We start from the raw sequence: 24,835 nt of genomic DNA, 5'->3' as shown, positions 1-24,835 counted from the left end.
CAGACTCGAGGAGGGGGTTCTGACTCTCTGAGGAGAGGGTTGTTATGTCTCTGTGCGGCGACCTCCCCCTCTTGACGGGGAGCCAGTAGGAGAGGACGACGGCCGGAGGGGGGAGGAGGCGGCCGTAGCGCCATTTTGTGGAAGCGAAGTGGGTAGCTAGGCTGCTCCTGGATCCCTTGCTGCTTCAGCTTCCCCGTCGGACTTCCTAGCAGCGGCCTAGCGGGTGAGTGGCGGACGCTTCTCACGGAGGGCGCCCTGCGTGCTTCGGCTCCCGGAGGGGTGGGGGCGGCCGCTGCCTCGGGAGGGGAGCCGTGGGGCCGGGCCTGCCTTGTCCTGCCCGAGCGGACTCGCGCGGGAGCGACGTTAGGGCCTGGCGCGGGGTGGCAGCGGTGCCGAAGCAGGGGCGCTGGGCCCGCGGAGCTGTGTACCCCGAGGCGGAGGTTTGGCCTGGCTTCCGGACGCGGGCACTGCTTTGTGCCTTCGTACTTTGCACTCTGGAGGACAGCGTTTAGGCCTAGTTCCCCGGCGGTCCCACCACGGGCCGCGCTTAAGAACTCCTCCCTCGGCCGTCACGTACTGGCTTCTGGGAGGCGGTGGCCTGCGTCGTGGAGGACCTGTCGCCGCTATCCTGGCGGCTCAAGTTTGGAGAGCCCCCGGAAGTCTCGAAATGAGGAACATGGAGGAACTTTATTCTCTTCACCTGGCTCACTGCTCCTAGTCGGTCCTCAAGATTCAGCTTGTGCTCTTCAGTCCTCAAGACTTAGCTTCTGCATCCCTTAATTGGGGAAACCTACTTCTACGTATACGTCTCGGCGAGCTTGGGTTCCCCGCAGTCTTTTAAGACTATTCACCTTATGTTACGATTGTAATAGAGTAATTATTTGTTTGCTGTTTTGCTTACCCTACCCCGCCCCCAGCCAGCATGCCCCCGGGACTGTGGTTTCACAGGTAGTAGTTGCAGCACCTGATGCAGAGTAAGCACTGACCAAGTACTTAATGGAGTGAAATAGCAGGGCATTACATTTTAATAGGAAGAACTATCCCTGCCTTTGCTGCCTCATCTTTCGGGGGAAACTGACAAATCTAAGAACCCAAACAGCGAGACTTTTTCTGGGAGTCAGAACAGTGACATGGTAGTGATACTAATCAGCTGATACAAGGAAACGATTAGTTTAACACAAGTGTTGGTCACTCATATTTCTTTTCCTTTTAAGAAAATTACGATGTCTGAATATATTCGGGTAACCGAAGATGAGAATGATGAGCCTATTGAAATACCGTCAGAAGACGATGGGACAGTGCTGCTGTCCACAGTTACAGCCCAGTTTCCAGGGGCATGTGGGCTGCGCTACAGGAACCCAGTGTCTCAGTGTATGAGAGGTGTTCGTCTGGTAGAAGGAATTCTTCATGCCCCCGATGCTGGCTGGGGAAATCTGGTATATGTTGTCAACTATCCCAAAGGTTTGTTACCATTTGTTCTTGCAGTGATGCTAAAGTATAGTCTCAAGTATAGATTTGTGTCTCCTTCTGTCATAGATCATTGACTCTTAATGGTGAAACGTTTCCTGTAACCCGTGTATTTCTTTAAAAGTTACCATTAGACAAGTCTGGAAGACCACTAGTCTAATAAATTAGTGAAAATTGACAATTACAAAACTTTTTTTAAAACTATTTTAATTATCTGAACTAATGTTGCCAAGTTAATGCCAAATTTAAGGAACTATTAATATTAATGCTTTGCAATTTTATCAGTCTGTTGTAAACAGAGTCTTTTAAAGTGCCCCAGTATTTTAATTTGGTGTTTGTCCTTGCAGGCTTACATCATTCAGCTAATCTTTTTCTTTTTTCCCCCTTAAATGAACATTGATTACAGTAGCCCAAATCTTCAATTCGTGCAATCCTAATTAAAATTTGGGGTTCTGGACTTATTCTCACTACCTCTTGTCTATGATGTTCTTAATCTAAGAAAAGGAAGCATGAAGATATAGAAGTGTGCCAAGGAAATAGGTACATTTTAGCAGTAGGAATGTGTGCTAGTTGATATAACTGTGTGGTGCTTTTATTGTAACCTGATACCGCAACAAAGTCATATTATTTGGTCAGTGTTTCAGACGTTGCATCAAGAATTTTTTTCATATATAAGAACGTTTTTAATAGCATCAACTTGGTTTTTTTTTAGCATGCAGTTTCTTGGTCCATTGGCTATAGATTAATATCCAAACTTAAAGTGTCATTTAGATAGTGATGTATCAGTGTAAGTCCACCAATTGTAACCAATTTATGGGGTATGTTGACAGGGGGGTGGGTGTGTGCATGTGTGAAAGTAGAGAGTAAATCCCTCAACTTTGCTGTGAACCTAAAACTGCTCCAAAAAATAGTCTATTTGTCTTTTCTCTAAATGTTATTTAGTCTTCTCTGCCCTTCCAAATATTGGGTTTTTTTGAATAACCTAAAGTTTTCTTTTTTATTACAAAATTAACCCGAGTTTATTGTTGAAAGCTTAGAAATGAAATAAAAGGAAAATTGAAATCACCCTTAAATCCAAAACTGGAGATAAATGTTGCTTATTTTTTTAGTAGCCGTCAGGTTGTAGACATTCAAATAATCAAGCAGATGTACTTAATAGGCACAAAGATAGTATCACGCTGTTATTTAACCTGCTTTTTTTTCTTAATGTATTTTAAAGTCAAAGTGAAGTAACTTCTGTTTTAATAAACCTTTTGAGAGGGGAGAACATAAAATTGTAATCTTGAGATACTACAAAACTAGAAGTGGGAATCCCTGGATTTGCTCTAGAAAAGCACCTCTGCCACTTAGACAATCCCTTACTCTGTCCTTGAGAGCGAACAGCTCTCTTTGCCAAAAGCTTCCAGTATCTTATTGTTCTTAAGATATTTTTGCTTCTCATTTCTAGATAAAGGAAATAGTGCATTTTAAGAAGTGTTAAATGAGAGTTCTAAAAGGTTTCTGCTCATTTTATTTAGATAACAAAAGAAAAATGGATGAGACAGATGCTTCATCAGCAGTGAAAGTGAAAAGAGCAGTCCAGAAAACATCTGACTTAATAGTGTTGGGTCTCCCTTGGAAAACGACTGAACAGGATCTAAAAGAATATTTTAGTACCTTTGGAGAAGTTCTTATGGTTCAGGTAAACTTTGATTTCATTTAACAGTCTTTCTTTTTCAGTGAATGAGCACCCAGAATTCCTGTTGTTTCAGTGGCACTGCCCTTCATGTTCAGGAGGTGATACTCTTAGTGTCTGTTTTATGTGTACATAACGGATGCTGAGAAGAAATTTGACTTATACTGTCTCCCTTTATGCATGTATCATATTTTTGCTTTTGATACTGCATAAAGGCCTAAGGGAATGAGGTGATAATTAGCTTTTTTTCTTTATAATTTATATTGATATGAGATTAAAAACATTTATTTTTCTGTCTTTGGCATTTAAGTAAGATTTATAAACATTAGGTCTAATTTTATCTTTGCATTCTAAAACATTTTGTTAAAATTGAACTATGTAAATGATTTTTACACTATTAACATTTAGATTCAACATGTACTCTCCTGTTGCTTTTACTTCAAGAGTAACTTGGTTTAAGTGTTTTTTCATATTTTTATATAATTTTTTTATTGAAGTAGTCAGTTTACAATGTTGTGTCAATTTCTGGTGTGCAGTATAATGCTTCAGTCATACATGAACATACATATATTCATTTTCATATTCTTTTTCACCATAAGTTACTACAAGATACTGAATGTAGTACCCTGTGCTATGCAGTATGAACCTGTTGTTAATCTATTTTACGTATATTAGTATCTGCAAATCTCAGACTCCCGATTTATTCCTTTCCACCCTCATCCTCCACTCCCGTAACCATAAGTTTGTTTTCTGTCTGTGACTCTGTTTCTGTTTTGTTAATAAGTTAGTTTTTTGTTTTTTGGAGTTTTTTTGGATTCCACATGTAAGTGACATCATAGGGTATTTTTCTTTCTCTTTCTGGCTTACTTCACTTAGAATGACAATCTCCAGGTGTGTCCATGTTGCTGCAAATGGCATTATTACATTTTTTTATGGCTGAGTGTTATTCCATTGTATAAATATACCACAACTTCTTTATCCAGTCATCTGTTGATGGACATTTAGGTTTCTTCCATGTCTTGGCTATTGTTTATAGTGCTGCTATGAACATTGGGGTGCATTTACCTTTTTGAATTAAGCCACTGCATCCAGTTGAAGCCAAATTGTCAAGGAATTCTGATTTGGTTGTGTGTATAGATTTAGTAAGTTTAAATGATTTTTTTCTAGGTCAAGAAAGATATTAAAACTGGTCATTCAAAAGGGTTTGGCTTTGTTCGTTTTACGGAGTATGAAACCCAGGTGAAAGTAATGTCACAGCGACATATGATAGATGGACGGTGGTGTGATTGTAAACTCCCAAACTCTAAGGTACTTTGCTCTTTTTTTCCTGTTTTGACAATTTTGCTGACAAACTTCCTTAGAAGGTGCTATAAAATAAAACATAATGGTTGGAAAATGTGGCAGGGTATGTTCTTAAAATCTTTTGCCTTGTTAAAGTCTTAGGACATTAATGCATACTGAATATTTTATATGTTTATTTGAAATATCTAGTTTATTACCTCCCCAAAATAAGACATTGTTCATTCTATTCTTTTTTTTTTGTTATTTTTAGTGAGTTAACAATTTCTTGCACAGCTACATCTTAAAACATAAAGGCAGTTAGAGTACATTAATCTTGTCACAAAAGCCTAACTTGTTCCAAGCAAGCAAGACTTGCTTATTTGGGAACATAATCATCTTTGCGAGGACATTTCTCAATCACTGACTTTCTTTAATTCAAATATACTTTTATGAACTTTAAACTTTAAAATTTTATTCTTCATCTAAGTCTTACAGGAAAGAGAAGTGCTAGTGCAAAAAAATAAGACTGTACCTACTTTTCTTAATGCTTCACCTAATGTAAAAGGCAGATAGGTTTTGTTACACCCTCTATAGTAATGCCCTTTTCATTGCTCAGGTGAAATATTTCTGATTTTTTTTTTCCTTCTGATTTTTTTTTTCCTTCTGATTTGACCAGCAAAGCCCAGATGAGCCTTTGAGAAGCAGAAAGGTGTTTGTTGGGCGTTGCACAGAGGACATGACTGCTGACGAGTTACGGCAGTTCTTCTGCCAGTACGGAGAAGTGGTGGATGTCTTCATTCCCAAACCGTTTAGGGCATTTGCCTTTGTTACGTTTGCAGATGATCAGGTATTTTTCTCTTAATAATTTTGTTCTAGCTTATTAGATAGTTTCTGTTGAACTTTGCCCTTCCAGCTAATTGCCATCTTTAGCTAAGCTCTCTGATCTTGCAAGCTGTGTGGTATATGGGCCTAGATAGTTGTGATAGCCCCTTAGATTTTTTTTTAGTGTGTGACCTTTAAGTGGGAGTGTTACATATCCTTTGAAAATAAGAACTCCTTGCTGCCATTACTAAAGCTAAATGCTATCTTACGGGCTTAAATTAAGTAAATGTTCATTGCTTATTTTTCGTCCAGTTTAAATAATGGCTGGAAGTCTAAGTTTTATTGCTACTTTGACGTATGAGCCAATGGTTCAATCTCCTTTATTTACATTCTTTATTTCTTATAGGTTGCCCAGTCTCTTTGTGGAGAGGACTTGATCATTAAAGGAATCAGCGTACATATATCCAATGCTGAACCTAAGCACAATAGCAATAGACAGTTAGAAAGAAGTGGAAGATTTGGTGGTAATCCAGGTGGCTTTGGGAATCAGGGTGGATTTGGTAACAGTAGAGGGGGTGGAGCTGGTTTGGGAAACAATCAAGGTAGTAATATGGGCGGAGGGATGAACTTTGGTGCTTTTAGCATTAATCCAGCAATGATGGCTGCAGCCCAGGCAGCTCTGCAGAGCAGTTGGGGTATGATGGGCATGTTAGCCAGTCAGCAGAATCAGTCAGGCCCATCAGGTAATAACCAAAGCCAAGGCAACATGCAGAGGGAGCCAAATCAGGCCTTTGGTTCCGGAAATAACTCTTATAGTGGTTCTAATTCAGGTGCAGCAATTGGTTGGGGATCAGCATCAAATGCAGGGTCAGGCAGTGGTTTTAATGGAGGCTTTGGCTCAAGCATGGATTCTAAATCTTCTGGCTGGGGAATGTAGACCTTGGGTTATAGCTGGTCAGTATAGACTGGTGGGAATTCAAATTTTTCTAAACTCATGGTAAGTATATTGTAAAATACGTATGTACTAAGAATTTTCAAAATCGGTTTGTTCAGTGTGGAGTATATTCAGCAGTATTTTTGACATTTTTCTTTAGAAAAAGAGGAAGAGCTAAAGGAATTTTATAAGTTTTGTTACATAAAGGGTTGAAATATTGAGTGTTTGAAAGTGAACTGCTCTTTGCCTGATTGGTAAATCAACACACTACAATTTATCAAAAGGTTTCTCCTGTAATATTTTATCCCTGGACTTGTCAAGTGAATTCTTTGCATGTTCAAAATGGAAACCATTGATTAGAACTACATCCTTTTCTCCTTGTTTTTAATTTGAACCCCACCATATGGATTTTTTTCCTTAGGAAAATCTCCTTTTTGGAGATCGTGGTGTCACAGTGTTTGGTTCTTTTGTTTTTGTTTTTGTTTTTTAACACTTGTCTCCCTTCATATACAAAAGTACAATATGAAGCCTTCATTTAATCTCTGCAGTTCATCTCATTTCAAATGTTTATGGAAGAAGCACTTCATTGAAAGTAGTGCTGTAAATACTCTGCCATAGGAATACTTCTGTCTACATGCTTTCTCATTCAAGAATTCGTCATCACACTGCACAGGCTGCGTCTTTGACGGTGGGTGTCCCATTTTTATCCGCTACTCTTTATTTCATGGAGTCGTATCAACGCTATGAACGCAAGGCTGTGATATGGAACCAGAAGGCTGTTTGAACTTTTGAAACCTTGTGTGGGATTGATGGTGGTGCCGAGGCATGAAAGGCTAGTATGAGCGAGAAAAGGAGAGAGCGCGTGCAGAGACTTGGTGGTGCAAAATGGATATTTTTTAACTTGGCGAGATGTGTCTCTCAATCCTGTGGCTTTGGTGAGAGCGTGTGCAGAGAGCAATGATAGCAAATAATGTACGAATGTTTTTTGCATTCAAAGGACATCCACATCTGTTGGAAGACTTTAAGTGAGTTTTGTTCTTAGGTAACCCACGTTAGCTGAATGTGTTAAGTGAAACGATACTTGTATTTTCCCTACCCCTTTGTCAACTGCTGTGAATGCTGTATGGTGTGTGGTCTCTTCTGTTACTGATCTGTAAGCGTGGTAATGTGAACTGAAGCTGATGGGTTGAGAACATGGACTGAGCTTGTGGTGTGCTTTGCAGGAGTATTTGGAAGCAGAGTTCACCAGTGAGCTCAGGGTGTCTCAAAGAAGGGTGGAAGTTCTAATGTCTGTTAGCTACCCATAAGAATGCTGTTTGCTGCAGTTCTGTGTCCTGTGCTTGGATGCTTTTTATAAGAGTTGTCAATGTTGGAAATTCTTAAATAAAACTGATTTAAATAATATGTGTCTTTGTTTTGCAGCCCTGAATGCAAAGAATTCATAGCAGTTAATTCCCCTTTTTTGACCCTTTTGAGATGGAACTTTCATAAAGTTTCTTGGCAATAGTTTATTTTGCTTCAAATAAACTTATTTGAAAAGTTGTCTCAAGTCAAATGGATTCATCACCTGTCATGCATTGACACCTGATACCCAGACTTAATTGCTATTTGTTCTTGCATTGTCCAAAGTGAAAAGTTTTTTTTTTTTTTAATCTAGTTTTTAATAAGTCTGGGTGACCGCACCTAAAATGGTAAGCAGTACCCTCCAGCTTTTTCTTAGTGCCTCTGTGCATTTGGGTGATGTATTATTTACATGGCCTGTATAAATCTCCATCGGGAAATCATGCCGTCTAAACATATTATTTGGGGGAGTGGGCAGAACAATGTTAATTATTTTAAAATGCTTTGTAGCAAAGCCTATCAATTGAAATGAAGGGAATATCAGCGCCTTTCTAGTCTGGGATTTGAAAAGTGGAATTAATTGCAATAGGGATAAAGTAGAAGAAACCACAAATTATCTTGTGCCTAAAATCCATTAAGAAGCCTGATAGCTTTAAGAACTAGCAGGGTGGGTTGTCTGTCTGGGAGCGTTAAGTGAAATGGGCTTTGTCTTCCAAAGGTGGGAAAATAGAGTAATGTTGAATAAAATTGCTTACGGAACTCAGATTAGACTCTCACGCTGCGTTGTTAAGTATGTAAAAGCAATAATACATTGATGATTGTGCTTTTTATGTAAATAATTTCTGTGAGAGTCGAGCTCGTTTTCTAATGGAAGAATGTAACAGTTTCTGTGTTGATAGTTTATCTAATGCCCTTCTCTAATTAGATTATGATAAATAGGTTTGTCATTTTGCAAGTTACGTGTTTTAAATTTTTATAAATGAAGTTGTCCTTTAGATTTGTGGTTGCCACATTGTTTATTCAGTTTCCTCTGTAAAAGGATCTTGCGTTGTTTTAATTTTTTTTTTTTCTGCATCTAAATTGCATGATTTCCAAACCCTGTACCATCTGAATTTTGCATTTTAGCACTTGCACTGTTACTCAGCAGCAGTAACATGGTAACACTTAAAATGGTATTCGGGGACCTCCAAAGACTAAACTGACAAGCCTTCAAGGAGCCCAGGGGTAAGTTAACTTGTCAATGGCATGGTTTTAATCCCTTATTTACACTTGTATAAATCTAGTTACCAGTCTTAGAAGGCGTTCAGTGTTGAGTAGCCTTCTGTTTAACATGTTTGTGGTAATACATAGCTATGGGTATTTAATTCTACCCTTAAAAAAAATTGAAGTTTAGAAGTAAACTATTTGGCAAAGATTTGTTTTTAAAGTATTTGGTCATCTAAATGCATTCATCTAAAAACTTTTGAACCAGTTGAATAAAAATTTTTGTTGTCACCACAGTTTAGTGTCTGGAGTCTTACTGGAAAAACAAGTTTTTTTTGTTTTTGTTTTTTTATGTGTGACAAAGATGCTGGAAAGTTTCCTTTAAAAAGTGAGTCTCAAGAAGTTGCACTTTATATGCACGAGTTAGTCAAAACTCAGTGAATTTTTACGTATAATGGTAACTGGCCAGAATGAAAAATTTTGTTAAATGCTAGCTATTAAACCTTTTTAGGGAGGAGTGGCCAACTAAAATGAAATGAGATTTTTAAGGTTAAGTGTGAGCTTAAATTTTGGCGTTAGGAAAAAGATGTTAAGTACTTAGTAATTCAGAAGATATATGTGATAATTAGAATAATTTTTTTGTTGAATATTAGAGTAACTCTTAATTGTGTATTTGAGTTCTATTTTCAGCTATTGTATGATCTGTAATCTGTTGTTTGATTAAATGTGCCCACATACTTCATGTTCATTGTAAGAAGGAAAACACTGCAGATTTATCTATAATACCACCACTTATTTTTAATGTTGTATTTCATCTTTTGGAAATGCCACATTTGATTCAACTGTCTTCTGAATCTGAACATCATTTAGGTTATCTCTAAGTGCTAAGAACATCCTTACAGCTAAATTAAAATCATAGCATTGGAATTACCAGGTCAAAGACTATGCATACTTTTAAGACTGTTGAAATATATTGCCAAATTGTCCTTTAGAAAATTTGTTGTCTTTGACAATGTGAAATAGTGCTGTTCCATGTTCTTTTTGTCTTGTCAGTTTGATAAGTGAAAAATTATATCTCACCATTTTGTGGTATTGGTTTTAACATGGAAATCAGTCAGTATCTAGGCTATAAAGTATTGATATTTCCAATTTATCTATCAAAAATCCCTATGATTCAAGGTAATTCCTGAACCACTACTGCTATAATATATAATGCTCTCAGAGATCAGTAAGAAAGAACAACTTTGTAAGTCAATGCAGATTTAATCAGTGAGTTTCTGTTGGATTGGCAAAGACGAAAATTGCTACAATGGTTTATGTTCCCTTGAATCAGAGAGTAAGTGGTGGAAAACTGGCAAGTGGAGACCACGTGCTTGAAAGGCAATCTCCCCTGTCGTTTGGTTTGGTTTGGGGGTGAAACGGCAGCTGTGATGTAAATGTTTCTTAGGTCAATTTGCTAAGATCTTTGCTAAGGTATTTTTAAAGATAGGGAATCATTTACTGATGGAAAACATACAAATTAAAAATTATTAATTATGTTCTTGATCCAGGGAATGTAGTTAATGACTTTTGTGTAGACCCCATACTGATCTGCTTCCCCACAATGAATGGAACCCCAAGACACTATTCCTCCCACGAACCACCTCTGTGTCTCATTATCGAGAAACACTAATGCCCCTCCACTGTCACCTTTACAGCTATCCTTGCCCCCCGCTTCTAAACCAGCACAAAGCATGTTACCAGTTACCTTTCCCCCTGGATAGGACTTCTTTTCATACGCAGCGGTACATTTTTGATGGTCAACAATTGGTATGTCAACAAACATTAGATTTCTGGCGAGAAAACCCCTTTGGGTTAATCCCCATCCAGATACAGTTCCAATGTCATTTGTCATCATGAAGGATTCAGCTTCTTTTCTTGGCAAACAGATAGGCATGATGTTGCTATTGATTACAGCCCTGTTCTTCAATTTAATCAATGCTATGTCATTATCATAACCAGCATTGTGAGTGTAACCTTCATGTATAAAAATGGCCTCGGCCCAGGCTTGTGTATAATGAGTTGACAGTCTCTTCAGGGCAGCCATTCTAATGTCCAGGGAGGAGGCATCTTCTTTTTGCCCATATACATTGTGAGCAGCTGTTAGGATCCAGTTGTCATATAGAAGTGCACCTGCTGCTATGGTTTCACCTAATAATAGGACTTGCCAAGGAAAATCACCAAGCTTTGCAGGTTGTCCTCCGTATATACGGCCTCCTGTGGTACGGGTTGATATTCCACAAACTGGGGAAAAAAGCAGATGTATAGAACCTTTATAGAAACCTAGTGGTGTTTTTCTCCAGTTATTACCTCTTTGGAGTTTTGTATATTTAACGTTGACCAAAAACTGCATCAAATGAATTGGTGGGTGTCCACCTATACAGGCAAGTGAGGCTGCTTAGAACCATGTTAAAAGACCTGATAAAAAACTGTTTGGTATGTCGCAACCCCTCAGAAAATGAGGTGAGTGAAAATTAACTTTTAGAAATAAATTTGTTTTGTTAAAATAATTTGGTCTCACAATTGGGAAAATTATTTAATAGGGCAAACAGGAATTGTCTGAGCTGATGTGCATAGGAAATGAAAGGAAATAAGCTTTTCATTGCTTGTTTTCCTACTTGTAAAGTAGGGGTATTTACCACGTTCTAGGAAAGGGGAAACTAGGGTCACTGTCAGGGTTCGCAAAATTACTTTCCCCTTTGAACGTTTGAATTTTTTTTTAATTTTACTTTTGGTGGGGGAGGTAATTTGGTTTATTTTTAGGGGAGGTACTAGGGATTGAACCCAGGACCTTGTGCATGCTAAGCATGCGCTCTACCACTTGAACTATACCCTCCTCCAGAAATGTTTTAAAAATTAGAATGTTGCAGTTGTAGCCAGGAACCTTCAGGTTCAGAAATTATTTTTGGTCTAGTTGATTCCTAAACACTAGCCTTTACTACATATATATATTGCTAACTAAATACTTATGTAATTAATGTAGCAAATGTTTCCTGTTGTGGCAGAATACTGTTACTAAAACTTGGAAACATTGTGTCAGCTAAGAGGGTTTTTTGGGGGTTTTTTTGTTTGTTTTAAAACTAAGCCAAATAACATAGGGGTAATAAATATATTATTTTGTGATTTTTTTAAAATCACTCAACTGTATCTTCAGAGCCAATTCTGGTAAAACATTTTTTAAAGTACCATTAAAAGGCAAATTGCATTAATGTTTAAAAACTAGATGTCATTGAAAACAATTACTTAGGGAAATAATGAAGTTATTGGCTTTGGGTTTTAATAGCATTTTTACAGAGAAGTAGCAGAATTCCTGTTTATAAATGTATAAATGGTTCAAGATAACTTTTTAAATTGTTTAAATTTTTATGCTTGCCTAGTAAGGTCAGAAATAATCAAATGACTGATGCAGTCAGCACCTAACAACCTCTCCGTATGGAAAAGGGGATAATGAGAACGTATTACTTAGAAATAATAAGTTGGTCTAAGCCAATTGCTGAAGTTACATTTCTGCCTACACAGCTAAAGCTCTACTTACTGTCTCCTACCCAGTTCTACTTCCCATCAATTACGAATCTCTTGTATAAATGTATCCATTACCAGGCTCACAGACTGGGAGTGATTTTTCTCCTTTGGAGCTCGTCCAGAATCCATCAGCCTCACACACATATTTACCTGCAAATCATTGAAAAAGCAAAAATGTTTAACTGCATGTAGAAGGTGGTTGTCATTTGCTTGAATACCCCCCTTGAAAAATGTTGATTCTTGAGCATCAGTGGGAAATAGAGGTGTCTGAATAACCATTTTACATGATTTCATAAGTAGGAGGTCTCTGCATTACCATGTTTGCTTGCAAAGTGGAAACCTTTTAGATGTGTAACTTGAATATGTATCAAGATCTCAAGTGCTTAATGATAAGGTTTTGACTTGTTAAATTAAACCATTTGGAATATATTGTGTGTTTGTAGTAGTCATTTACTAGATAAGATCTGTTTTCAGATTCTTGCAAATTGACATTAAAGTCACTTGAACTGCAGTAGCTCACTTAGCAGGTGGAAGAAAGTGCCTTTTAATCTTTTGTCTAGTCTTAGCCAAAAAAATGTTGGTAAGTTTATTTTCCGATCATGAGGGCTTAGGTTCCAATAACACCCACCCCCAGCTTCGAGCAGTTTGCTTACCGTCGTCTTTTCTCATTACGTAGAACTCGTTACAGCGGTATTGAGTCACGGCTTTGTATGTGGTCACTTCGGGACCTGTGATGTACTCTACTTGGCCATTGGGTAGATCATCAGGAGGACCACAGTCAACGACTGATAAATGAGGGAGAGGGAAGATTCCGTCTGTACTTTGAATACTAACATCAAAAAGACATGGAGCCTGATAGGTGGTTGTGCTGTGTGGTGCTGTAGCTTGAAGTGTTTGTTTTCCCCTGTGTGGTGGACATCTGTTTAATCTCTGAAAATGGAGAGAATCGCCCTAGTGTCGTTTTAAAGCATCACTCACTCCCATTCCTGACTAAACGGCTGGGTTGAAGTGAAAGCCCCTGGGCAAGGAGTGGCATGATGCCTTCCCTAAAGGAAGCGAATTTGAAACCACCTTAGCACTCACTCAACATGTGAAAGGTGGTTGTCATTTGCTGAATACACCCTTGTGCAGCAGAACACAGCACCACGGAAGGAAGGAAACAGCACAGCCTATGCAGCCGGATTGGATGTAAAATGGCAAAAATTTGGTTGCCCTTAAAAGATAGAAAAGGATACAACAGTACAAAGATGACCGAAGGACTCAGCTTTTTCTCACGGTCCTTCTCCTAAGTTGAACTTTTCAGAAGGCCTGGTTTGGGGTTAGAATTCACACCTGTTAGGACTTAAGAATGTGAAGTAACCAATTTGTGAGACACTGATACCAGTCTGAGAGTCATAATTTTCTACACAGTAAACATTAAAAATTGTTGATGGATTTCTGTGGATATTTAAAGACTGCACTTAGATTTCAGCAACTTAATAGCAGTGTGTCTGGCTCTGCCGATACGTTGTCTGATTCTCTACAGATAAGATGCCTGTAACTACCCAGTGAAAAGTGGCAGAATCGGGGCTCAAACCCATACCTCTTACTCCAACACTCCCTTCAGTGCCAACTCTACTGTTTTTTGAACTAAACGAATTGGTAGTCTCATGGGAATGTAAATTTTTGAAATGAATAAATTCTCCTGGGAATTTTGTAGAAACTTGTGCACAAAATGTGAAAATCTATGTACAGGTATTAACTACAGCAGTGTATGTGATAGTAAAACACTGGAAATAATAGAAATCATGAGGTAAAAGCATAGGAGTTCTGGTGGAATACTATGCAGTCATTAAAAGGACAGGTAGCTGTATTAATACTTGGATTGATGTGGAAAGATATCCTAACATTATGGAGGGAAAGAGTACACTGCAATCAGATAATAGTATCTCATTTTGGTTAAAAAGTATGTAATAGTGAAATACGTTAGTATAAATAGCATAGGAGATAAAAGAATGTGAAAGAATGGACCCGTGTCTTAGAGATACTTTGGGGCTTTCACTATAAATTTTTGTATGTTTTTTGTTTTTCCAGTTCATATGTATGTTATAATTTAAAAACTTAGAAATAAGATACATGATTCTTAGTTCACAAAATAGTAATGAACACCCTCATCCCAGTTTGGTGTGTGTGTGTGTACACATACCACAGTTACCCCTATCCCTACAGACGGTAGCCTGTACGTGTTTACGTGTGTGAGACATGTAACTGGAAGGAAATACACCGAAATAGCAATGGTGATTATGCTCTCGTACAGCAGGATTCTGAATATTACAATGTAATTTTCTCTGTCCCGTCTATGAGTATTTTATACTTAGAAAAATATTTTAAAATAGACCATTCTAAAGCAAATAACCTCTCCTAGTAGCTTGGTCCCATTTTAACCTCCAAGAGTGCAAGAGACTCAGGAAGAGAAGCAAATTCAGAGTTCAAGCCCTGGTAAATAAAACCATTTTTTAAAAAGACCAGAAAAAGCGATAGAAGCAATAATAGCAGAAAACAGCTGTGGGCATTGTGGTCACACGTACGTACTGCTGCACTCGGGCATCGGTCGGTCCCAAGATCCATCTTTCTGACAGACTGCAGCAAATGATTTCAGGGGCAAATTACCCTAAAGGAGAATTGAGAAAATATTAATGTCCTTGTTTACATCGTGAAACCACTGCCCAAAGCTCTGCTCCCACAGTTCCTCTTCTAGTGTTTCAGGAGATGCTCCCAAGGGGGTGCTGTACCCACATGACGACACGCAGCCCAACTGCCTTGATACATGTGCAGATTTGGTATGTCACCTATGTGTATATCTCACTTTTCAAGATGTATTGGCATTTTAGGAATCAAATGTTGACCTCTGCAGCAACTTATATTTTCTGCTTTCCACTTTAATCCAAGAATATATCAGATCTCACAAATTGATCAACAATGCTGATGTTCCACCATCTCTTAAAAGTGCCAAAGGGTGATGGTCAAAAGTTTGGGGAGGGGGATGGAAATAGCTCAGTGGTAGAGTGTGTACTTAGCATGCGCAAGGTCCTAGGCTCAATCCCCAGTACCTCCATTTTAATTAATTAACCTGATTACCTCCCACTCACAAAAATTTGGGGAAGGCCATGTCAGCATTTTGTGAAAAACCAGAATTTATCAGATGAAAGCAGTAATTGAATCAAATATACTTCAATATGCACAAACAAGTATTCTTAAACTGGAAATAAATTATAAATTTATAAATTATAATAAATTATATCTGTTAGAAACAATGCAGCCAAAAGATGTGAATCTGAATAAATTTTGTTGCCAATACTTTATAGCAAGTACATGAACCAAAGTGATTTGAGTTTGTAAAAATGTAAAATAGTATGGGGGGAGGGTACAGCTCAGTGGTAGAGTGCATGCTTAGCATGCAGGAGGCCCTGGGTTCAATCCCCAGTACCTCTATTAAAATAAATAAATACATAAACCTCCTTACCTTCCCCCCAAAACAGACTTCAAAAAAAACAAAACAAAACAAAAAGGTGAAATAGTATGAACAAAATTTGCACTATACCAGATTTGAACATCTAGTGAAATTCACCTTCCTACTAAGTTTTCAGCATTGTATTCTTTTGCATTCATCTTTTAACTTTTATTAAAGGTTCAAAACCAAAAAAAAAAAAAAAAAGTTTGGGGAAGGCCAAGCTGATCAGACAGAGTGAATGCGAATGGATTTTTCTAGCCTGTGGCTATTAGCTGGAAGAAAGTCATTAAAAATACTTCCATAAGCTTCACACGTGTGCTCAGTTTCCAGTGCTAATACTTAGAGTAAAAGATTTTCACTTATTGAAACATAAGTAAAGCTTTGGAGACGCTTTATGCTCCAAAGGAAAACAGGATGATTTTTTTTTCATCAGAAACTGAACAAGTTTGCAGCCAAAGATGATGTGGAAAGAGCCTGCCCAGAAGTTTGCAAGGTGAGAAAAGTGCCTTTTTTTTTTTTTTTTTTTTTTTGGTTTTGCCCCTCCACAGGACTGGATTGCATAGCTAGCTAGCATTTCAATGTTATTACTTTTTACCACTGGGATTCAGTGACAATTTTGAAGAACATAAAGAGGACATGTTAATCTCTTACCTGTGCCCCTAAAGCAACACACTAAGCATTTTTTTGAAATTACTCTCTCTCCCCTTTAACGGTGGTCACTGTTTATAACTTTGCAGAATATACTATTTGCAGGAGCTAATTTTTTATGGGGCCAGGATTTGTTTCATGTAAAGGTCATTTGACCAGGAGGAGGAGCTTGATTTAATGCAAGGTGATACCACAGCGCGTGTGGAACGTGGATGGCAGGCTCGTTTCAGCCATTTTACTGAGAGCTGCTGTAATGTGTGAACAGAGAAGAGGTGTTCATTTTAATCATCAGCTTTCCAAGAAAAGCTTTTTCAAAAAGCAGAATTCCTAAGAATAAAAAATTCTCTATAGCCATTTCTCTTAGCAAATGTATCGTTTCTTTGAATTTTATTGTTTAACCATAGGGAAAAGATGACCATGACAACACTATTTTCCCATTTTCCTTTCACACATTTGTTGATATAAATATGAATGCACTTTTAAACTATCATGGTTATGGCGCACTTACAGTTTTGTATTAACTTACTTGCAGAAGTTCGTAGCCTGTCTCGCAAAAGACGAAGAAGCGGTCTTTCAGGATATATTTGGCTTGCACGGGGGAGATGTGGCCATTAGGTGGCGCCGTCGGATCAGGGCAAGGCTGAGCTAAGTAAGGAAACCAGGCGTGTGGGTTTGGATGTGGGCTATAGCAGGCAAGTCTGAGTTTAGCAATTAGAAGTTCTTCATTTATAAATGAAACATCCAACGTGTAAAGAGAGCTTGCCACAAGTTGGGTAGGGTTCTTAAGATTCAAAACCAAAGGGAAGATTAAACTCTCGGTGTTGCATATTGTACAAATTAGGATTTGTTGCCTGGACTGGGCTTTAGCCAAAAGTGATGGAAAGAAAGCCAGGCCCGCGGTAAGGAAGCACAGCCACGGCAAAGGGAGCATCTGCCCCTTGCCAGGAGCCTCGCACTCATGGCTGAGAACGGGGGAGTGTGACTTGGAGGGAGCAAGCTGGACTGCATGGGTTTGCCTCACAGGAAAGCCTGTTTCCTCGTCTGTAAGCTGAGAGTGACGAGAATGGCTGCTCACCTTCAACGGCTGTTGTGAGGACTGGATGTGAAGCACGGACGGAAGCGCTTTGCTGATGTCCAGGGATGTCCTGGGTGGCCCTGCAGAGGCCCAGGGCTTCCCGAGGCCGCTTCATACCCAAGCCAAGGCCCTGCTCATGCCTTCCTTTGCCAGAACATCTAGGCTCTGTCCCTGCCCCTTCTCACCCACCAGCCTGGCACACCTGACTCTTCCTCTGACTTGCTCTGAAACTAGCACCCCTGTTTTGGAAGTGTCATAATTTTGACCTACAGGGAAACAAAAGGCTTTCAAAAAACAAACGGGAGGAGGGTATATAGCTCAGTGGTTCGATCCCCAGTACCTCCATTAAATTGATAATAATAATAATAAATAAATAAACCTAATAATCTCCACCCCCCCAAAAATAAAATGAACAGGAAGCACATGAAATGTTCCCAAACTGCTGGTCTCTTCCCTCCTGACCAGTCTCTCACCCTTTCCCACACTTCCAGCAGAGATGGCCCAAGGGTTAATCTTTTCTAATCCAGTTTCCTCATTTTTTAAATTACTCCAGTGCCTATAATCTGATGACCACCTCCTCCACGCACACCATGTGCCCGTGCCTTCTGCCTTAACCCACAAATCCCCACCTTTCCAAGTCCTTCATTGGATAATTGGGACACCAAGGCTCAGACAAGTTATGTAAGAGGTTCAATGTCATCTGGCCAAGAGGCAGTAGAGCCAGGACACAAAACGGGGCAGTCTGACACCCAGCCTGTGCTCTGAGCATGCCTTGGGTCCTTGGGTTTTTTGCTTTGGAGCTGTCTCCAGTTCCTGCCTCCTCAGCTCAGTTACTCTGTTTTTCCAAAAACATCCTGAAAGACCTGTTGGCTGAAAGTGGTGAGAGGGGCAGACGGGTCCAGAGGTCAGTGCTGGGAAGGTGGGGGGACTTGGACTATGTCTAAGGAGGTGCCTCCAGTGGACTACCTTCTAGCGCTGGAGGGTCTGTCACAAGGAAGAGGTGGCAGAAGGCCCGGGAGTTCCCCAGCGTGGAGGCAGGGCCAGTGGAGGCAGTTCAGGGAGGTGGAGTGCACAGCTCCAGCTGCAGACTCTGCCTGTAGCTCCAGTCTAGACCCCCCCCATCTCTGCCCACCCCATCACACCCTCTACAGCTCCATGCCAAGAAGGCGGAGCCTCTGGGCTTTTGCACATACTCTTCCCTTCCACTTGGAACACCCTTCCACCTTCCTCTAATACCTACTTACTCTTTAAATCCAATCTCGCATTTTTTCTGTCCCAGGATGCTTTCCTTAGGTTCCAGCCCCTGCCTGGGCCAGGTCCCTCCCCTGGACTCTTATCCTGCTTGGTGCTTGTCTGTGCTTGTCCCTGGGCTGTGGTCACCTTGCTGTGACTAGACTGGACTGAGGGCAGAGGCATTACGTATTCCCCACACAGGGCCTGGTGCACAGCCATACGACGGATGGATGAATGGAAGCACGGGAGGGAGGGAAGGCTGGACAGGTGGATGTATGTGATGGGTGGCAGGATATTGCCCTCCAAAATATGCCTCTTTGGCATAAGGATTACAGTTGTCCCTTGGTGTCTGTGGGGGACTGGTTCCTGGACCCCAGTGGATACCAAAATCTGCAGATGCTCAAGTCCTTCAGATAAAATGGTAGAGTGTCAGCCGTCTGTATCGCTGTATATGTGGGGGGCCAACTGCATTTTGAGCTGATTATTTTGTGAAACAGTGAACACAGGAGAAACTCTGAAAATGGAATAGAAATTACCCTTTTCTAAGGGAAATTTACATTTACAAAGGAAATCTCTATTTGTAAGAGTGTCTCCCACTCTGTATCAGGAGAAAGATGACAAAATCACTAGAAACTCTTATCAAAGGAGAGGGCAGGGTCTTAAATCTGCATAACCAACCTTCCTCCTGCTTACATGCTTTTCCTGGTCACCTCTCCATAACTGGCCTCTGCTATTCCCTTTCTCTTTTTTGTCTTTAGCTGGAGATGGTATTTGAGCCTGAATTCTAAGCCACCTTTGAGACTTAACTCATTTTCCTCTGGGTTATCGCCCATGTATACATGAGACATACATGTTCACAAACTTCTGTTTTTCTCTTGTTGGTCTGTCTTTTGTTCCCAGCCAAGAATTTAGAAGGGCAGAGGGAAAGCTGATTTTTCCTCCCCTACAGATGGAAGAAGGGATGGTTGGCTGGCTGGGTGGATGGATGAAAGGAGAGATGGTTGGATGGGGGGAGGGTGGGTGTGTGGGTGGGTGGGAGTGACAGTTGTTTGAGGGGATGGATGGGTGGGTGGAAGGAGGGATGGTCGGTTGGAGGTGTGGGGGGCTGGACAGAGGGAAGGTCGGTTGAGGGGGTGGGTGGGTGGAAGGAGGGATGGTCGGTTGGGGGCATGGTGAATGGGTGCATGGGTGAGTGGGTGGGTGGGTGGATGGCATTTCCCTCATGGGGACCACTGCCTCACAAACCACCCACATTCAAATCTAGTCTGTCTTCTGATGGAGTGCAGGACACACTACCCCAAAATACAGCTCCTTGGCAAGTTGAATATTTTAAGCTGAGAGGGTTTGAGAAAATGGCAGAAGCAGGAAGGTCATTCTGACTCCCCTACACCCTTCTCCCCTGAAGCAGGTCACAAGACCCTCATGTGACAGTGTCTTCCCTATACCCAGATGGAAGCCTTATCACTGAAGACAAAAACGTGCCAAGAGGAATCCTCACAAACGGGCCTTGCTAAGTTACCCTGGTTTACTCCCCTGTGTCATACTCGTTAACCTGCCACACCTCAGCGAGCCTGGCACAGAAGCGCACAGGTCTAGCTGTCTCTTTGGGTCTTCGTTTTTTTATGAAGGCTCCTGTGCCGCATACAACTTACATGAAATAAATGTATACGCTTTTTTCCTGTTAACCTGTCTTTGTCAGTTTGCTTTTCAGACCCAGCCAGGGACACTAAAAGGATTAAGGAAAACTTTTCCTCGCCTACGCTCCCAGGTCTGGCCGAGAAGAGCTCCATCCTGTGTGGCTCCTTGACATTTCTGGAAGAGCTTCCTGCTGGAATCCAAGGCCCCCCTGCCCTCACCTGTGCTGGTGTAGTGGATTTTCCAGCCTGCGTGGTCCCCCGACTGATCGGTGACAAAGGTGATGGTCACAGTGTTGCTCTTGGTTTCAATCCTGCGGGGCGACGTCTTCCCACAAAACGGGCCATATTCCTCTTTATCTGTTTGAATCTGAAAGCGTAGAGGCCCTGTCACCTCAGGACCTGCTGAGCCAGGGTGAGGCGGGGGCCCGGGAACCAGACCTTGAGGGAGTCATAGGGGCAGTGGCTCTCGGGGTGCGTCTCCACGTCGAAGGACTCCACGAAGTCCAGGATGACACTGAACCCCTCCTCCAGGTGGATGCTGTAGGCGCAGCTGGAGAGTTTGGGGTATGGCTTCGGGTATTCAGGGCTGCTGAGCACCCCAGACCGGGCGGTGAAAACCTGGCCTGAACACTGGGCTTGGGAGAATGGGGAGGGCAGGCAGGGTGAGCTGGGTGCAGGCAGCGTGGCTCAGGCCCACCTGTCCACCCTCACACGCCAGCCCCAGAAGGACCTCCCAAAACTGAATGCCTCACCCCAGTGTCTGAGGGACAGTTTAGTGGGAGGTTTTCCTGGCTTCCAGGCTTGAGCTGAAACAGGCGACACTTGGATATACATTCTCCAGAGGCCACACTCACAACCCCAGGGATGATGGGGGCCCTAAGTTGAGGCTCGTGGTGTGGGGAACCCAGGGCCAGAGTCACAACTCCAGGGGTGAGGGGAGTGTGGGAGGGATGTCATGGTCCGCCTAGGGTCTGCACCAAGAGAAGGGAAAGGGACTTTCCTTGTTCCCAAAGGAATCGAGGGAGAGAGGGGGGAGGAGGGGACTGTCCTTAGACTGAGGACCCCTCACCCGGCGCTGACTCCAGCAACTTCCAAGTTCATCCACCATGAGGGTCCCCACCCACCAGTACCCAGGCCTGGCCAGTCCAGCCCAGCTTCCCCTGGGCCCCCTTCGGGAACGGTCAGGGCAACCTATTACCCTTGCCCACCTTCCCTGAGTCTGGGCTCTGCCCTGGGCAGGCAGGTGAAGGAAGTTCAAGTTCATATGGATCATAAACGAGTCTAGTGCCTGCTTTCCCCATTGGAACAGCTGATTCTGCCATTGCAGAGGGAGTGTCACTCATGGGAGGGTCTGCCCCCGACTCCCCATGGACAAAGCAGGGGACACAGGCATTTGAGCTAGAGGCTTTCAGAGGGGTCCTGGTACTGCCTTTCTTCTTCCACATGGCTGCCCCTCATGGGGCAGAGGGAGCTGTCCCTGGATATGGGGGACCAGCCTGCCCATCGATAAATCCATGATATTTCCCTGGGCCTCCCTGCTCTGGATCAGGCTCCCCCCGCCCAGCACACATGAGACCTGAGTTGCCCTCTGAACAGGAGGCAGACCCAAGGATGGTCTGCGCTCAGCACTTGGATTCTCAGTGGGGGAGTAGTCAGCTTGCTCCCCTGTGTGAACTCAGGCCAGCCCCGGCCCCTTCTGGGCCTCAGCGCCCTGTTTTCAAAATGAGGTTTGGGGAGCAGAGCAAGCCCTTCTGATGAAGGAGCCTGTGGCCCTGTGGAGGGGGCTCCCATCGACTAGAGTTCCTCAGGCCAAGATGAGGGTAGGAGGAGAGGGGCCAGCATGCAGACCGCTGCCCCCCTGCCCCCCCGCCCCTCCAGAGACACGCAGCAAGTGGAGGTGGAGCCAGGTTTATTGTTAGGTCCGAGGTGGGGGTCAATGGGGGCTTCGGGCAGCAGCACTCTCACCCAGCCCAGACTGGAGCTGGAGGGGAGGCTAGGGGCTCTGCTCTGGAAGAGAGAACAGAGAGACAGAAATACAGGGGAGGGACGCTGAGTCAGGGGGGAGGCAGGGTCAGCACCGAGGGTTGGGGCTGCTCGCTCCCCAGGGCACCAGCTGGTTTCCCGTCCAGGCCCTGGCAGAGGTGCAGAGCAGGGTCTGTGCAGTGGAGGCCAAAGAGTTTGGCCTGCTGGGGGCCGAACCAGCAGCTTAGAGCAGGCCCTGCCCCCACGCTGAAGATTCACGGAGGGTGAGCCCTGGCTGGCCAAGTACATAGTGAGGGCTCAGCACATGTTCACCAAGTGAATGAGCTGAAAAGGAGTGAGAATGAGCCAAGGATGGGGCAGAGGCGGGCAAGGAATTGGAGAACATGAGTGGATGGATGGGTGGATGGTTGGGAGAGAGGACAGACGATCACAGGAGGGGCCGCCACCCAGAAGTGTCCAGTGGGCCAAGGCCAGTAGTCCCTTCAGTTGCCTGGGCAGAGCAGCTATGGCCTTAAGGAGCCAGCTGTATCCTGAGGAGGGTCAGGGCTGGGCCAGGCACAGGGTCCTCCCCGCAGCCCCGTTCCCCTCTGTGCAGCCCCAGCTCACCTGAGCAGGTGCGCTTGTTCTGGTGGAGAGCATAGCCTGCACGGCAGGAGCAGTAGAAGCCGCCCAGGTAATTGTGGCAGTGGTGGTCGCAGGTGGGGGCCTCTCCTGGGGGCGCCTGGCACTCATCGATGTCTGGGGGAGGGGCGGGCCAGGCAAGCAGTCAGCAGGGAAGGAGATAGGACAGCGCTGAGGCCTGGGCCTCATGGCTGACCTGAGAGGAGCCTCCTTGTGTCTGAAGGTGGCCCATGCCCGGCCAAGCACTGGAGGCCTAGGGTCACGGCCACCTCCCTGCAACACTTGGAGGTGACATAAACACCACTTTTTAAAACCAGGTTAAGTGTCCTGCTCAAAGTGGCCAGGCTAGTGAAGGCAGCAGCAAGGGAACCAGTGGGCGGGCCTCTACGCAGATTTCACTGAACCCTTGTAGCAGCCTGGGAGGAGCATAGAGAGGTTGAGCCACTTGCCCAAGGTCACACAGCAAGTCCCTGTAGGAACCAGAATCTGAAATCAAGTGTCAGACTAGAAGCCCACATGCAGATGCTGGGCTCAGGCTAGCAGAGCTTTACTTCCCCGCCTGTAAATGGGCTCACTCGGCCATTGCACCGCAGATGCCCGTGAGGCTGTCCCTGGCTCAGCACCTGGCGCGGGACGGGACTCAGTCTAGAGCAGAGGTCATGTCTGTTACTGGTGTTCGCAACACAGTGACGTCAGAGCAGGTGTGGACGCCTCTCCTGCTGGTATGGCATGAATCCAGCCTCACGGAGGGAGGGAGGGAGACTGGAGGGAGGACAGGCCTGGCCTGAGACAGAGTTACTCCCCAGCTGCAGTTGGTCATCTTAGTCCCTCCTGCACCCGGCCTCCTCTCAGCTCACCCTCTGCTGAGTAGAAGGCCTCAAAGCCCGTGAAAGGCTTCTCGTTGGAGTAGTCAGAGCAGAAGGTGACGTCCAGGCTGGAGCCGCGTGAGTAGAAGGTGGTGTTGCCGGGCGCCTGCTCTGTGTCCGTGCTCTCCCACCCGCACAGGGTGGCCAGCACCTTGGTCCCGGAGCTCAGCTGTGGGGTCATGGACACAGGGAGGGAAGAGAAGACCCAAGGCCTGCCCTCCCTTCTTCCCAGGCCAGACCCTGATCCCAGTAGGCCCTGTCCCCTAGCCCTGGTCGGTCTTTGGGGACAACCCCCAGCCCGAGTGTGTCCAGGCCATCCAGCCCTGTGGCACCTTGACGAAGTCGTACTCGCAGAGGTAGGAGGGCTCCAGGTGGAAGTGGGTGAAGTAGAGGCGCAGGCGGTAGCCGGGGGGTGCAGTCAGGGTCCAGCGCTGCTCCTCGTTGTTGCCATACGTGCCTGGGAAGCCGGGAGATGCCAGGCGCCCAAACATGGGCTTGGGCCACTGCGGGCCCGAGGATGTGGCTGCCGCGCCCCACAGCAGGCCCAGGAAGAGCAGCAGCCTGCAGGCAGCACGGTGGGGGTGGGGTGGTGAGGCCTGTTCTCACCCCTCACCCCTGCCAGGGAGGCTCGGGGGGCTTCTGCCCACCTCATGGCACTCGTCGTCCAGCTGGCCAGGCCTGATCTGGAGTCCCAGCCTCTGATCTGTTTGATCTGGAGTGCCTCACCTTTGATCTGTTTGTCCAACGCCTGGCCCTGCCCCCAGCCTCCCTGACCCTGGGATTCTGGGAATATACCCCATGACTCCTGCCTGCCCAGACTTCCAGGCAGGGAGGACAGGATGCTCCAGGAGCCAGGGGCTGAACCTGGATGACAGCCAGCCCTGGGAACAAAACCTGGCTCTGTCCCGCACCCTTAACCTCTCTGGCTCCCCTGAAGTGTGTGACATCTGAGGTCAGCCAGGGTCTCCGTGACAATGATCTTGACAATGATGGCTTCT

At 43.8% G+C, this 24,835-nt stretch overlaps 2 protein-coding genes across 12 annotated transcripts; one reads left to right on the top strand and one right to left on the bottom strand.

Moving 5' to 3' along the window:
- The first annotated feature begins 65 nt into the window (after positions 1 to 65).
- On the top strand, positions 66 to 7,734 carry TARDBP (TAR DNA binding protein). 2 transcript variants are annotated; one of them, XR_012511456.1, is made up of 7 exons: positions 66 to 223; positions 1,215 to 1,461; positions 2,985 to 3,148; positions 4,310 to 4,450; positions 5,100 to 5,270; positions 5,652 to 6,867; positions 7,602 to 7,734. XR_012511456.1 is itself a non-coding variant. In XM_074377440.1 (6 exons), exons 2-6 carry the CDS (start codon positions 1,224 to 1,226, stop codon positions 6,180 to 6,182), a joined length of 1,245 nt encoding a protein of 414 aa, XP_074233541.1. In that variant the 5' UTR covers positions 66 to 223; positions 1,215 to 1,223; the 3' UTR covers positions 6,183 to 7,581. The 2 variants fall into 2 exon arrangements, 1 of the variants encoding a protein (XP_074233541.1); XM_074377440.1 differs by lacking the exon at positions 7,602 to 7,734 and having other exon boundaries at positions 5,652 to 7,581.
- An 834-nt stretch (positions 7,735 to 8,568) lies between these two features.
- Positions 8,569 to 24,635, bottom strand: MASP2 (MBL associated serine protease 2). 10 transcript variants are annotated; one of them, XM_045518544.2, is made up of 11 exons: positions 24,485 to 24,635; positions 24,170 to 24,398; positions 23,829 to 24,006; positions 22,957 to 23,088; positions 20,806 to 21,002; positions 20,587 to 20,734; positions 16,949 to 17,067; positions 14,856 to 14,934; positions 12,938 to 13,069; positions 12,360 to 12,434; positions 8,569 to 11,006 (listed from the first exon to the last, which is right to left on the bottom strand). In XM_045518544.2, the coding sequence occupies exons 1-11, from the start codon at positions 24,487 to 24,489 to the stop codon at positions 10,243 to 10,245; spliced, it is 2,058 nt and encodes a 685-aa protein (XP_045374500.1). In that variant the 5' UTR covers positions 24,490 to 24,635; the 3' UTR covers positions 8,569 to 10,242. The 10 variants fall into 10 exon arrangements, with proteins under 10 accessions (XP_045374500.1, XP_074233538.1, XP_074233537.1 ...); XM_010957550.3 differs by having other exon boundaries at positions 10,883 to 12,434; XM_045518545.2 differs by lacking the exons at positions 8,569 to 11,006; positions 12,360 to 12,434 and having other exon boundaries at positions 12,934 to 13,069; positions 14,852 to 14,934.
- Positions 24,636 to 24,835: the final 200 nt, after the last annotated feature.

This window comes from Camelus bactrianus, chromosome 13 (genome assembly GCF_048773025.1).
Source record: "Camelus bactrianus isolate YW-2024 breed Bactrian camel chromosome 13, ASM4877302v1, whole genome shotgun sequence".
In the NCBI taxonomy this organism is placed as follows: domain Eukaryota; kingdom Metazoa; phylum Chordata; class Mammalia; order Artiodactyla; family Camelidae; genus Camelus; species Camelus bactrianus.
The sequence above is the reverse complement of the archived record's forward strand: the minus strand, read 5'-3'. Positions and strand labels throughout refer to the sequence as shown.